Here is a 15,973-nt window from a genome sequence, read left to right as displayed (position 1 = left end):
GACATCCCGTCCTCCCCAGGCTGACCTCCAGAACCGTAGAAAACCTGTTTTCTGGACATGTATGCCTTTGTTTCTGTGTGTCATCTAAGGGCAGTGATTCTCTTTGGATCTAATAGAGACCAAAAATCTGTTTTAGGATTTGGGACAGATTTATGGAGAAACCCCAGAAGCTTAAGGTTCAGGGCCATTGTCATGCACAGTCCCTTTCTGAGAAGACTCTGGCAGAGATCTTAGTGATTTTGTATTTGGAATTCTGCTTTTAAAATAACACCACCACCACCACCACCACCAATAATAATAATAATAAGCGTCCCTTAAATTGTATAAGCTTTGAGCCTTAGTAAACCTGGAGCTTCCCTACCCCTGTCCCAGTCTCTCCCACAGTTTTGGAAAGGCTTCTAAAAAAAGGGTTCTCAAGAGCTTTGTGGTAAAATCAACTCCTGATTATAATCACAATGGTGTTTATAAAAAAGACAGAGATTCCTAAACCCATTCCAGACTTAATGGAATCACAATCTCAGTGGATAACATCTGGGAATTTTTGCATTTTCTTAAAGCATCCAGGTGATACTTAAACTACATTCTGAGGATATATGCTTTTCAGAAAAATAATTCACCCAGTGAATACGGTGAAGGTTTCTTTACTAAGGATAAACCATGGCTGTAGTGTTCTTTCAGGGCTTAAATGAAGAATCTCAAACTGTGGGGCCTCTTCATGTCAGCCTAGCGAAGGGTCAGTTCTGAAACCCCAGTAAATGAAACTATAGTTACAAAGTTACGATTAGGCTATAGGTACCCTGAAGATAGGGATCAAGTCCGCTTGTTTTAAACATTCTGTCTTCAACATCTAAATCAGTGATGAAACCTAATAATTGTTCAATAAGTATTTACTGTGTGAATGAAGGACTATCAAGTGAGATATCCAGACTTGTAGCACTTCATCAGTCAGATGGGGATGGACGTTGAGAAGAGTAACACTGTGGAGAATGGACACGAATGAGTTTAATATTAAGTCCCTGATTCCAACTGTTTCTTTCCCACATTAAGCATTTAATCTTTGCAGCAACCAAATAATTAACATAGTGTCTTAATAAATTCAATCAATACTGTTGCTGTTATCACCATCGTTATTTCTATTGTTTTCTTGTGGACTCAACACTTGGGATTTAAGATTAGGTATTTTAACGATCTCATTAGACTTCATGCTGCTGGAGAAATTCCATTGTTTCTGGCCTATTAACCTCTCTTTGTGTCATAAAAACTATTTTCCAATGTTTTATCCTGGTTAGCATAATAGTACTCACATATTTTATCAGCATACCATCTATGACTTCATTCAAGACACCAACATAGGTAATAACTTTTATCTTTTCTAGGTAATAATTCCTTTGATATGATTGTCTTTGCCTAGGTAATAATGCCCATATCATGTATCTTTCCCATTAGCAAACTGGGAAAAATGAATGACAGAAAGGGAGAAAGGTTTGAAACATGAACTTTTGGGGGTTTCTCTCCTTCAGTTTTCTGAATAATAAAATTATCCATTTAATTGATAAAACATTTAATCTTCTAAAGAGTTTTGATGCTGCTTACATACATAATTTAAGTCAATCTACATTATTTCCTAGAGAAAATAAAATTTCAACTGTACTTTATATGTACAGATTGCATTATTGCCTGGGAAATACATCATGTGTAGTCTGTGTGTTTACATATTTGCCAGCAATGGTGAATGGTGGACTGATTAATCCACACTCTTAATTTGATCACTGTGAACACTTTATAATTCAGTTGATTGGTCTCATAGATGCAGTAATAACTAAAACAAAATAATTTTCTGTAATAACCTCTGACTAAATATGACTTATATAAAAGTCATATTTCTAGATTTTTTTTTCTCTTTATTTGGTCTTAATTAGATCATCTCTGTAAGAAAAAACAAGTTTTCTCTTATTTAACATCTTATTCTCATTGAGTTGATTGAACTTTATTTAGTCCTGTTTATTTCCTTTGTTGGACTGGAGAGTATATATATAGATATATATATATATATCTATAAATATATATCTATTTTATATGATTATGTAATTATAATATTAATAATTATATTTCTACTTTGATCATTATTCTTACATTTTTAAAATACATACTGACTTAATAAAATATAAGGGAGCTCAATATCTCCCCCGAAACATACTCCTTATCGTTTCCTTCTGCCATAGATTACCAGAGTGTTTTAGTCATGTATTCATACAGTGTCATCATATCTAGACTTACTTAGATCACACAGATGGTTATCAAATTCTTTGGGCATCTTGAATTCTTCTGTTTCTGGTTTCAGTTTCCTTCATCTTAAACATTATCATTTAGAGCTCTTTCAGTGAGAGCTTCATAGAGGTAAAACCCTTTCACTTTGTCCATAGTTTTTAATGGTAGGTAGCTGGATAAATAAATCCAAGTTGACATTTATTTTCCTCTCAGCATTTTCAACATATCATTGTTGTTATTTTGCCTTTTTTGAAGCTTTTGAGAATTTCACTATAAATTGTTAATTCCTTTTTAGTTAATTTGTGCCTTTTCTTTATTCCTTTTACTTTGTCCTTATATAGCTGATGAACTAAAATCTCACTCACTATATCAAAGCATGTATATATTATCGTACTGTTTGGAAACTCTTGATTTTGTACATTCTTATCTTTTATCAAATCTACAAAATTCTCTCATCTTTTTCATACATTCTCTTATTCTGAACCTTCTTGTTTAATTCTGCATGACTTACTTCATTTTTATTCTTAACTCCTATTTTCAATGTTGCATTTTGAATAATTTCCTTACATTTGTCTTGACCTTACTAATAACTGTTAAACTCAGTCCATCTCATCAACCCATTTATTTATTTCCAATAAAAGCACTTTTCAGTTCTAGAACGTCTTTTACTTTCTTTCTTTCTTTTTTTAAAATCTGGTCTTTTTTTAATTGTGACTCACTATATTTAATGTTTTAATTTTTCCCTTTATATCTTTAGTAAGTTCTAGCACATATCTTTATGGTCTCTAACTGCTATTTCCAATATTTCCAACACTGCAAGTCTCATCTTAATGTTTGTTAGGTATTTTAAACCCTGTATAAAATGGATTATTATTCCTCACGTAGTTTGCAGTTTTGATGGCACAGTTTATCTGGGGAAATGCTGTGGCTTAGGTTAAGGTATTCGCATCTTCAGAGTTTTGGCTTTTCCTTATGTCAGGCAATCTGGAGTACCATTGACCTGATGCCATTTCTTATACTAATTTCTCAGCTTTGTGGTCTTTGGACTCATGGAAGTACCATAAATTTGAAATGTAACTAATTAGTGGTGAGTCCAAGCCCATAGTTGGAATTCTTAGGAGAGGTTTGTTCACACTGAGGTTGAGACTGACCTGCTTCCTTGCCCTTTTCCTCTATAAGTAAACTGAGTTTCTCTACTTATTTGCTGGTACAATAACCCTTTAAGGTTGATGAAATAAAGCAGTACTTCTGCTTGTACACTTTTTTTTGGTGGGGGGAGCTCTAAGTTATATGTCATACCCCTTATCTGTGTCATCCGCCCAAAATCTCTGTAATGGGTAACCCTCCCCCTGTACGTACCGTTACTGCCTGAGGGCGACCATGGAAAGCTCAACCTTCTTGATTTGTTTTGAGAAATCATTTGGTTAATCAAGACCTCAGTTCTGCACTTAAAAGCATTTAAAATAATACTGTATCCTGTTTTGTAAGGAAAGGTTTTCAGCTATTCTAATCTGCCATATTACTGGAAATGGAACAGAGGAATCATTTAATAGGTATTTTTAGGCAAATAAAGTTAAATAATGCGCATAAAGACACAAGGCCAGGCAGAAATGAAAACAAGGTTTCCTGATTATCTGTCTAGGGTTTTTTGGAAAATAGCCTTAAGATGAAAATTCACCAAAAGAGGTTTTTAAGCTGTTATGTAACTAGAAAAGAGAAATAAGATACATAAAACATGTTCTCTTAACTGACTGGCCAAACTGAGGCACAGTGCCTGAATTTTGAATTTCCTCATTTGCTCCAACTAGATCATGTTTCCCGTATTCAAAGTCAGAAGTGTGAGTAACTGTTTATTCAGGAATGAAGGGTCTGCTTGATTATAACCCCTTGCTGAAATCAGGAATTTTTTAAGTGCATTTGAAATGTTCAAAAAATAATTTTTAGACAAATTTTAAAAATTATAGCATTTTACAAGGGGAGAGTAAACATGTCAAACAAGAAATGTTTATTAAATGTCAACTAAGTCAAAGGTATTATAAGACCTTTTTCACGCCTGCGTGATTTCCAAGCTGTCTCACTTTATACATATGTATATGTATATGTATTCTTTTGATTGCTTTTTTGGTTGAGTACTTCTTGATATCTCGTTAGTAAGCTCTTCCTCTACTAAAAATTCTAAGTTACCTTGAGGGTAGACCACTGACCAGCTTAATCTAATTCCCAGCATGTTAAGTTTTTATTAGCTTCTTTTCCAGCAGCTGACACCTCTTGGCATCTTACTTTCTATTTTGTAATCTACTCACCACAAATTTGATAGAGTTAACAGTCTTTCTCTCCCACAAAATATCCTGAGAAGTAATTTCCAAGAAATATCTGACTTTTTCAGGGATACCCTATGTTTTAATTATTCTATAATTGTATCACAGTGCTTTTTACATCCAACTGCATCCTTGTAGACTGTCTCCAAAAGGCAGCCATGGTATGATTTAGTTCCTTTTTCATTTACCTTATTAAAATTAGTAGAGCACAAAGTGGTGTACTTAGAAATATGATACATTGTGAAAAGTGCTCATACTCTCATTAATTTATTTCAACAGAAGTGTTCATAACCAAATGTTATACATCTGTATATATAATTATATTATCCTACTGACATTTTTAAGCCAGCAAATTTTAAAATCTTTTTATGTTTTTCTAAAATTTACATCTATATAATGATACTGCAGAAAGTCAAGAAACAGGAAAGCACTTCCATCTCAAAATGTATCTTCGATACATTTCTAGAAAAGTAGAAAGTAAAAGTAAACTTCTATCTTTCCTGGATGGTTTAAGGATTATCTCAGGAAATGTACAGAGAATCTTTGATATGCATTTCTGATTTAAATGGCATGTAAAATGTTCTCACCTACCTGTTATTTCAAAAGTGATGGATAGGAAAGGTGCAGCACTAGACTTCGACGTACTCTGATATTTACTTTCTGAAATAACAGGGAAACAGCACCATAAGCATAGCCTTTTTTCCTCCCCCCAAATAGCTTTGACTAAAGTGGGCTAGTTCATGGAAACTATAGATAAACGACTGTAATTATAAATAATTTGCATTCCATTTAGAGATGGTGACTATTTTATTTCCCTGTTTCTTGGCAGAACATGGGAAAATAAGAATTCTTTATTCATCTCTTGCTCTACCCATTCACAGTTCAACCATCCTTCCTTCCAACCATCTTTCCACTGATCCTCCAAACTTCCTGCTGGTTTATTTTATGTCATCATATAGCCTCACTATCCAGGCTCTTTTTCTTAATAACCTCAAATTCCAAACACCTTATCCAGATTTCAGTGTGGATTTTTTGATATGTTTTCTACAAAAGAATGTTCCAAATTTTCCTAAAATACATATCACGGAAAATTTCATGGTGCTTTATAACCAATGCTCTTGGTTCCCCTCATTTAGAAACATGTTCAATCTGTATCAAAAGAAAGAATTTCTTGAATTACCATAGCTAAAATCTACTTTCATTTCACTTTGAGCTCTTTCAACAATCAATTCATGTTCATGCATCCAATGATCAGCAACATTTTTATCAGCTTTCTAGCTACTGCTAACCTCCCCAGGGGCAAGGCTTCTTCCTGTCATATTCTGATAAGGGTAGCTTTCATAAACTGAACATTCTTCACAGTCTGCTGGAATTCTGATCAGCCAGCTGAACAGAAATTGTCCAGGGTCTTACTACTAACTCCTCTCAGTAGAAACCTGTCAAAATTTTCTTCTAAAGAAGTGGGAATTTTGCTCACCTGAATATTGTAGGGCAAAGTTTGTCAGGATTGGAAGGGATACCTACGGCCTGCAGCAGTCTATGAATAAAATGTGGATACTCTCCAATATCAAGTAGATACATTTTTCCTATTGTCAATAGACATAATCACCAATTTATTGAATATTCTAATGATATAATTCAACCAACACAGGTAGGATACTAGGTTGTAAATATAATACATTATACTTTGTGACTACTTTAATAATACATATTTTGATTTTCTGGAAATTAAATATATTAGCTCCAGGGAGGAGAATTTTTGTGGTGTGGTTTGACTCTATGAGGAGTAGTGAATACACCAATGAATAAAGTGATTTAACATGGCTCTGTCCTTGTACTAAGGTGGTCATTACCATTCTTCTGTGTAATGTGATGTGCCAAGACAATAAAGGAATTTTATGTGAACTTCCTATCACTTGTTTTCAGTATTTCTGTATCGGGAAATTTTATTTTGAGTTAAAGTATATTATTTTGGGTTAAGGTATTTTTTTAATAGCTAGGTTACATGTAAAAACAAGACATTTATTCATGGAACACATAGTGAGAATTGACATAAGCAACAGCATAGACTTTGTTCTTCTTATTAACAACAATATGAATTGTTCTTGGGGTAGGCTGTTCATAGTTACACGATCAGGATTACTTGAGATCAGTACCTTCTTATTAGGATTGATTGAAGAAGTTATTTTGAGAACTTTTCCTCTCTTTATAAAGTAAGCTTTGATTCTTTCCTTTTTACTGAAGGAAAACAGAATGTGCACAATCCCCACAGCCCACAGCCTAATTATTCTCCATTCACACAAATTTATAGTCTTTACATGTCACCCTTGGGATGCTGGCGTATTGAATAATATACCTTTGGGAAATGTTAAGTGCTTCTGGGAGGAAGTTCATATAGCCTCAGTTCTGACCAAAAAAAAAAAAAAAAAGGCTGCAACTTTTAGGGATAATTAACTGTTTTTACAAAGACTACATGGATCTTACTAGTACTCTTGCTTTTATTTGAAATGAAAGGACATAAGTTCCTATATACTTATTGGTAAACATTATTTTTTGCCATATCAATTATTTCCATATCCATGGGTTTTGTTTTGGCATTTGCTTTTGTCCAAGAGACACAGCTTAACAATGATACTCTTTTTGTTTTCCTTTTACACTGTGACTTTTATTTTTGGTGCTCTTCCATGCTTTGACAGTGATAGGGAGACTCTGTGGCAAAATGATTAAAAAAGAAATACGCAGTTGCAATTCAGAATTCTGAAGGATCTTTTGAAAGTAATAACCCACAGGACATAATTGACATTCAGAAACTAAAATCTGATCTACCTCTAGCAATGAAATTATACTACTCTGAAAGGACTGCTATAATAAATCCCCCTAAGAGTGTTAAAAATGTAGCCATTAAAATGGCCAAGAAAATATTAATGTACTAACATTACATGTTTTATGCTACTTCCTTACAACCTCAAGATACATTAGGAGCAAAATGTATCCTGAGGCTAGATTCCTAAATGAGTTGACATGCTATGTAAAGTTAACAGCTACAAAACAATTAAATTTTGCAAGATGCAAATGCATAACTTCAGTGTCTGTTTCTATGAACTGCTGGTCACTGGTACTGCTCATTTTGGGAGAGGCAGAGGAGTCATCTCCTATTTTTTGAAACACCCATTTCTCTTGGTTCTTTCCCTTCTCTTCTGGTCCTCCATCAGATTGCTTCTCTGAATATTCTCATTTTTGGGGTCTTTATTCTTATTTTTTTCCTTTACCAGCGAACATATCTGCTGGGAAGTACTATTCTATCCTATTTCAACTTGCCAAATACAACATTCTCATCTTTCTTAGCAAAACTTCTCTTTTGTTTTTGCTTTTCTTTAACAGTGTGCTCTATTTATATATTTTTTTAATTTGTATTTTTAAAGATTTTATTTACTTATTTGACAGAGTGAGATGCAGCGAGAAGGGACCACAAGCAGGGGAAAAGAAGAAGCAGGCTTCCCAGTGAGCAGGGGGCCTGATGTGGGGCTCGATCCCAGGACCTTGGATCATGACTTGAGCTGAAGGCAGACACTTAACGAATGTGCCACCCAGGAGCCCCTAACGGTGTGCTTTAATACATGCTGTCCCCCCTGCCTGTAATAAACTTCCTCTTGCATTCCTGACCCACTTACTGTATGGAATGTGTGTGTTATCACTCAGCTGTGGGCCACTTCCTCTCTGTTTCTGTTTCTATGATACTCCTACCGCTATTCTAAAACTCAAGTTATATTCATATTGTAGTTCATATTGTATTATATTTGTTTGTGTGCCCTCATAATAACCAGGAGCACTTTCTTGACACGGAATTTGTACTGATATTTCCATCCTCACTACCTTACACAATTTTTGGAACTCTGCTGGCAACTAACAGATATTTATTAAACTGTCTAATGATAAAAACCCTGCTATCCTTCAAATCAAGGGAAGGTAAGAAGGTATGCTTCTAACATTGTCTAAAAATAGTCCTATTTGTGGGCACTTAAGAGTAACTAACTGAATACAAACTTGATCCAATAATGATTAGAATTTTAGAGTAATATTAATAAATACTAATATATACTTTAAGCATGGGCCATGTTGCACTCGCTTATCCTTGGCACACTTACCGAGTCTGGTCCTCACATTGAGATTCAGACCAAAAAAATGTCTAAGATATGTCTGCCAGGTCGAGGGTTTAAACAGAGGGTTTTAAAAAAATGTCATGCCTTTCAGTTATTTTTTTTTTTTTACTGTAGTTGTATTCTGCACTTATTCCATATTTATCTCATTTAAATTCACATTGAAAATTTCACTCAATACATCATTATTTCTTCAATATATTTATCTTTCAACCATATTACAAACAGCAAAAGGGGCTGTTCTTTCACAAGCAGGTTTTACATCACATTCAAGGAAATTCCCGACTTTAGAATATGTATGAGCATTCTATGTGTATATTTACATTTTGTTCTATTTTTATAATTAATTATGCCTGCTAAATTTTGACTCGGAGTTTGCATTAAGAAAATTTAGAGACTTGTCAGTAAATTAGAATTGACCAGAGACAGAATTGAATTGTTTTTTTTTTTAATGAAAATTTAAATTAGTGTTCACCATAGTGGATATCAACCATGATGTGAATAGAATCATGACTATTCATGTTCCAAATATCTATAAGTATATCTATATTTATATCTATATCTATAACTATATCTATATCTATCTTCCTGCAAGGTGATTCCATGCTCAATCTCCATGCTTAAGTCCTTAAGAAGAAGAAGACAGTTTACCTTCTTTGTCCTTGTGGGTGCTTAAGTGTGAGAGGAGGTCTTCATTGGCTTGCACGCAGTACACCTCTCGTGTCTGGACCCCTCCCCCACAGAGGGCTGTCTGGTTGCCCCGCCTCTTGTCCTGCTGACTGAGCAAAGGGTCCACACGGCACTCGGTCCACTCTGTAGTTCTCCAGCCGTACCTAAAAAAAAAGTAAAAGCTGGCAATGGCAACCATGTTTATTGAGTAAAACTTTGCTCTGCTCTTCCAATTTTTTTTTCTGAAGAAGATTAATCTAAAAAACACTTTCCTCTCGAATCAACCACAGGCTACTACATCTGTGGTGCGGACTCAGTTTCAATTTCCTCTCTTTCATCCTTAGCAGTGCTCCACTTAAAGAGGGGTTAAATTTAGGATGATCCTGTTTTAATTGCAATTACTGGAAGTTACTTGTAAATATTTTATGAAAAGAGAGCATCATGCTGAAAACATAAAATTTTATGTTCAATTAAGCTGAACTCGGGCTTGCCCTTTCTGGATGCTTATAAACAAAGGAGGAGTGACTCTGGGAATGGAAAACATTCTAAATGACGACCAACCCAAACATTTGTTTTGCCTTTAATAAAATGCATGAAAATTGCTACTTCGTACTGGATCAAAATTATAATTGTGTGTTAGGATTAAAAAATATAACAATTCCGAGTTTTCTCCTTATTGTCAAGAATGAATGTTTTTCTGTAGCACTGAGAATCCCTGATGAGTGCCTGATGAATGTTGAAAAGAGCTGACGTTTCTAATCAGCGGAACACAGGAAAGACGATCTGTGGTTCTAAATTAAAGCTCCAATCAACATTATGATGTGAAAGAAATGTAGGGGTTTGTCAGCCCAACACGTGCTTTAAGGAGATGGCCAGGGAACTATTTCCTGATGCCACTAAAGATAGAGAGTGATGGCATTTCTCTACCTCGAGGAAAATGGATATTCTAAAAGCACAATGAAAATGGCTCATGTAGCACTTTGTGTCACTCTACCCAAGAAGCTTCTTCAGTAATCAGATTAACAGCCAACACAGGTACAAATGGAGGTGCTAATGTTCATCTCAATTAGACAAAAGAGTTAAATGGGCCTTCAGATGTCCAATCTAGGTGCTTTGCTTTGTCAATGGTGAAGTTTCCTGACAGTCAACCTAACCTTCACATCCATTCTATCATTTTTATAAATGGCTCAACACAAGTGCAGGACTGGGCCATCAAGGAACAACATTCCCGACATTATGTTTATAAAGGAAGTAGAGCATTCAGGTAAATTAAAAAAAAAAAGAAAGAAAGAAAGAAAGAAAGAAAAGAAAAGAAAACACGCATAATTAATGTCTTGAGTAAGACAGCGGGGTGGGGGGGTGACAAGGAATGTCAAACCAAATAAATTATTCATAAGTTGAGTTAAAATAAAAATTTCACTTTTTATAGAATGGAGTCTGAATGTAGGCCATCCTAGGACTACACTTCTCCTGATGTAAATTGGTCATGCATGCTAAAAAAATGCTACCCTCCAAAAAGGGAGAGGAGAAAGAGATTCAGAACATCTATTTATTTTGTCAGTGGTCTTCAAATATCTGAGAGGATAAAGAATAAAACACCTAGCTTGAATCAAAAAAGGAAGAAACTCATAGGAGATAAAACACAGGAGATCTTGACAACTTCCTCCAGCCTGTTACATAGAGAGGAACACAGGGTCAGTGGGATAAGCAGAGAAGTTTGGAAGGGAACTCCCTGCAGTTTTCAGCCCCTTGTTATATCAGGAGAGAACAGACGATTCCAAAGTGCTGTGTAACTGAAGGTCTCATGTAAATCATCACCATCTTTGCTATTACTTGTTATTATTGTTTGAAGTGGTAGTGGTAGGATTAATTTTCCTCCTCACTGGCTCGTGAAGTTTGCGTTGTATGCAGGTTCTTTAAATGTTTGGAATATTCCAGAAAAGCTCTCAATGAAGCTTGTGCATATCTCTGAGAAACTAAGATTCTTTAAGTTGTCTTATAAATGACTAGGCTCAAATGTATTTATTGCTAAGATAATTCACAGTAACGTCTTGGAAATATTTTTTTAAGGATAAGAAGAATTAGGATACACCGCTAAATATTTCAGAATTGGCCTTATTTCATCGGAATTCAATAAACATTTATTGGGCACTTGCTGTGTGCCAGGCCCTGTGATATATGCTGGTGATAAAAAACAAACAAACAAACAAAAAAAACAACAACAAAAAAGGAAGTTAATAAGCACAATCCTGTCCTCCAGTAGCTTAAAGGCTCATTACTGTGCTGTAGTATTTTACCCTATTGGATAGGATTGTTATCTGTAGTCCTGAATTTTAATAGGCCTTGCTTAATAAGCAACAGGAACCTATAGTTTGAAAGTTTATTTTATGTTACAGAACGGGGGTTGACAAACTATGACCCAACGACCAAATCCAACCTGTCCACTGTTTTTATGAATAATGGCTCATTGGAACAGATCCACTCATTCGTTTATATATGATCTCCGGCTCCAATAGTACTGTTGAGTCACTGCCACTGAGACACCTGTTTTGCCCAAAGCCTAACATCTTATCTTCCCCTTTACGGAAGAAAGTTATCAATCCCTATTACAGAAATATGTCAACAGAGAATTGCTGCTAAAACTCTAGACTTCAGAGAGATTTGGAAATATAAGTCGCTAAAGACACATTTATTCTGTAAAACCAGAATTCTATAAGGACAGTGCTTGTAAAAACAGTATTTTATTTTTCTCCCACAGATTCTAAGTGGGAGAAAATAAAAATAAAAATCTCTACTTCTCAACATACTATTCATTTAGCATCAGCTGGGTAAGCGGAATGTGGGGAGACACGCAGCTTGGGGAGACGTCACGGCAGAGGAAGCCGCAGTCCTTATGTACTCACGTGGGACACGGGACGACTGCATCTCCTTGAGACGCACAGGGTTCTTTTTCTTCAAGTTCTGGACACTCTTTCTCGCTGCCAACAGGAAACTGCCTAATGATCCGCGTCCTGACACGAGTGCCTTTGGGGGATGCCGTGTCATAGCATGTTTTTGAGCAGGGACTCCATTCTGACCACTCTGACACCTGGCACTCTTTGGTGATCACACAGGACTGGAAGGTCATTGGCAGCTTCTCTTGCCGGCAGAAGCTGCAAAAGAACATTGGTATTCTCATCACAGACTAATAAGCAGTTATGAACTTTGTCTTCTATGCTCTAGAGTAAAATAAGCTTGGGCATTTTTATTTCTACTTGGAGATACAATTCCAATTTCATTGAAAATATATCAACATTTATGATGTGTAAAAGCAGTTAGACTCAAAGCTAACATTTGCATTTCCTCCTATTTTGCAAGAGTTGTTAAACTATTCATAGGAAATAGAAAATAAAGGGACGAAGCAAAATTAACTGAAACTAAGTTCACCATATTGTTCATTTCACTCATTCCAGATTTGTTTTAATTTAGAAAATGTGAAACCAAGAGCCGTTAACATGTACTTTTCATTGTTGAGTGATTTAAATAAACATTCCTGGCTTACTTAATACAATACTGTTTTAAATAGAAAATATAAGTTTAATATTATTTTTAATACCATTTGAAACTTCAGCTGCCGCTTACTATAATAATGTATGCTTATTCAAATAGATCAACTTTTCTTGTTCACACTTTGATATACAACATACATATAGGTAACTCAAATACATCAGAGTCATTAGAAATATGTCTATTCATGATTTAAAGAATACCCTCTCAATAATAGATCTCCCACATTTGCTTATCAGTAAAGTATTTATGTTCAAACTTTTCTCTCTCTACTCCTACTTGAATTAGAGGGATGTTGGATTCTGAACTGAAACATATATATACGAAGATGATGTTATGAATGTCAATGACTACGGGCATATGCACTTTGAGTGGTTTTCCTGGAATTGGATGGCCTTGTGTTGATACTCAGTTGAACTCCTGCCCATTCTGAATAACCAATAGTGCATGTTTACAAGACACAGTCAGCCTGTCGCCATGACAGAGCCATCTGTTCCAGTGGGAGAAGGCACTGATAATTCTGTCTTGTCATTCAGGTGCTATATTTAACTATGGTAATTAACCATAGGAAAGGCAGGTCCTTTCTAATGCAACAACTCACATTCAATCTTCTTAATTCTACTGGCATGTGTAGGAAAATTGCATTCCTAGGAGACAATTAGAGCTCAAAGCATCAAAGTCAATTTGTTTGAATTGAGAGGTCTGGGAAGAAGAATCATCCAAGAATTGTGGTAAAAGGGCCCTGTGAGTCAGCCCTGTTCTTCTTAGAACGAAAGAAAGGATCAAAACCCAATTTTTACTCAAATGGCATATATTGAGCATTAATAATATATTAGGTACAACACTAACTACAGAGCAAAACTTCCTCTGTAATGAGTAAGTTTTCATTCTAACACTTATGAGTTCATTCACAAAAATCAGGAAAAATAATGACCAAATCATTAACTCTACAGTGCCTCTCTTTAAAAAATTTTCCATATTTAATTTCTTCTTAGATACATTTCTTATCTTGCATGAGACTGTCTTCATATAAAAATGCATATATTATCCTCTGTGTAATACTTATTAAGTTCATGTTCCAAGTACAGGCAGAGGGATTGGCAATTCCTTTTAATCTTTTGTAGAGAATGTGACCATCACCTTACCTCTAGTTAATTACCTCTAGTTAGTTACCCTGGATATCTGATAAAAGTCAGAAAGTCAACTCTGTTACTACATCGTACTGTGATAAAATGGCCCCTTTGGATATACTCCGCCCGTACTGGGGAAGCTACAAATACGTGGTAAACAGCCACATCTTTGGGCTTCCCTGAATGTGGCAACTCTAGGAACGGGGCTTGTTTTTATAGGGACCTTGCAGGCTGTGACCATAGGTTGCTTCAAGAGATACCAGTTTCTGTGGACCATGAGATTTTTAAGTCAGGGCAGCTTTTAGATCTGTCTGATGTAGAACTTTTCTTCCAGTTGAACTATGCTGCATGGATTTCTATGAGTGTTCCTACCAGATGATGAACATCTGAAACTACTATCATGCCAAGTTCCTATTCTATATACTTCTATGCAGACCTGATGCCAAATGCAGCCTAGGCTAGTCATGTGTCTTGTGTATATGCAACTAGGTTTAAAACCTCATTTGAGACCCCCAACAATCCTTTTAAATATGTACCATTATTATTTCCATTTTATGGGGAAGGAGTCTCCAAAAGGTTAGGAACCATGTTCAAGATCATATAGCTAGTTAGTACTAGATTGGAATTTGAATTAGGATTTTTAAAAATCAGAGCCCATTTTCTCAACCAGTCCTCCCTATTGTCAGAATTTAAACTGTAAATCTCGGTATATTAGGACAAATGCTTTAGCTGAGGCCAAAGCCAAAGTTACTGGCTAATTGTCAATCCACTAGTATTGTTATTTTACTGCCCCAGGATTTGTACCATCCATGCACTTTTAAATGGCTGCTTGTCCTAAGGAGGAATTGGTGATTATGGAAAAGCCAAAACAAATATATTTCCTTGATAAATGTTAATTTTCAGAGCAGGTCCTACATATGAGAATTAGTGGCATAGACACAAAAACAGTATTGTTATATTAATATGTGACATATGTATTATTTATCCATCAATCTATTTTCTTTCTTATGATTTTCCAATACCCCAACAATTATTTCAACAAATGTGTTACCTCTACTTAATATCGGGCTTTGGGTACACAAAGTCAAGAGTAGAGTAATTAGGTGGCAAGCATATTTAAACTAGGGGGAGGCACAAAAGATTGTATGAAGTAGGAGGTCACTGTGGTGAATGTTAAACAATGTACTAGAATTTGTCAGATTAAGATAAAGACAGGTTGGGGAAAACACAGATTTTTCCTTGACCTCAATGTAAGGAGTTTGTGTTGTACAGTAGAAATAGGAGTGGAACTGAAGCATAGGTCAGATCAAGGGCAATTATGTCAATCCAGAAAAGCACCTTCTGTGCAGCAAAAAGGGCACAACGATATTTGTTTGTCTCAAGATTGGGATGGAGATCTCGAAGATTCAGAGGACCTCTCACAAGATATGGACAGAGATTTGGCAAGATTTAGATGATAACTCATGAGATGTACGTGAGATCTCCCAAGATTTGTACTGAGATCCTACAAGAATTAGATGAGATACATCATGAGATGTGATGGTGAGGTAGAGGGTGGAATATTAGGACACAAGATTGGAGGCCGGGAGACTTTGACGATGGTTATTACGATGTCACTGACATAATATGATGCACATACGAATAGAAACATATCTGAATGCTTACTATGTGCCAGGCAATGCTCAAGACAAACGGCATGAACATGAGATTAACTTTCAATGAATGTCTACTATGAGCCATGTACTGTGTTGAGTTTTACCTAGAATATCTCATTGTAATCCTCATAACTACTCTGTAAGGTGGAAGGTCATTTGTTTGTTTGTTTGTTTAAGATAAGGAAATGCAATCTAAATATCTACTCTAAGTCTAGCAAATAACAGAACTG

The 15,973-nt window shown here is 35.4% G+C and overlaps 1 protein-coding gene across 3 annotated transcripts in view; it reads right to left on the bottom strand.

The window, feature by feature from the left end:
- Positions 1-15,973, bottom strand: part of THSD7A (thrombospondin type 1 domain containing 7A) — a 452,669-nt gene that overhangs the window by 192,250 nt on the left and 244,446 nt on the right. For 2 of the 3 annotated variants that reach the window (XM_032303909.1, XM_032303911.1), the window contains exons 3-5: positions 12,316-12,564; positions 9,395-9,576; positions 5,178-5,246 (exon numbers count right to left, since the gene is read on the bottom strand). In XM_032303909.1, the coding sequence (XP_032159800.1) occupies positions 5,178-5,246; positions 9,395-9,576; positions 12,316-12,564 (500 nt within the window). The remainder of the gene's footprint in view (positions 1-5,177; positions 5,247-9,394; positions 9,577-12,315; positions 12,565-15,973) is intronic. The other variant, XM_032303910.1, reaches the window with a different exon arrangement.

This window comes from Mustela erminea, chromosome 11 (genome assembly GCF_009829155.1).
Source record: "Mustela erminea isolate mMusErm1 chromosome 11, mMusErm1.Pri, whole genome shotgun sequence".
Classification (NCBI taxonomy): domain Eukaryota; kingdom Metazoa; phylum Chordata; class Mammalia; order Carnivora; family Mustelidae; genus Mustela; species Mustela erminea.
The sequence above is the reverse complement of the archived record's forward strand: the minus strand, read 5'-3'. Positions and strand labels throughout refer to the sequence as shown.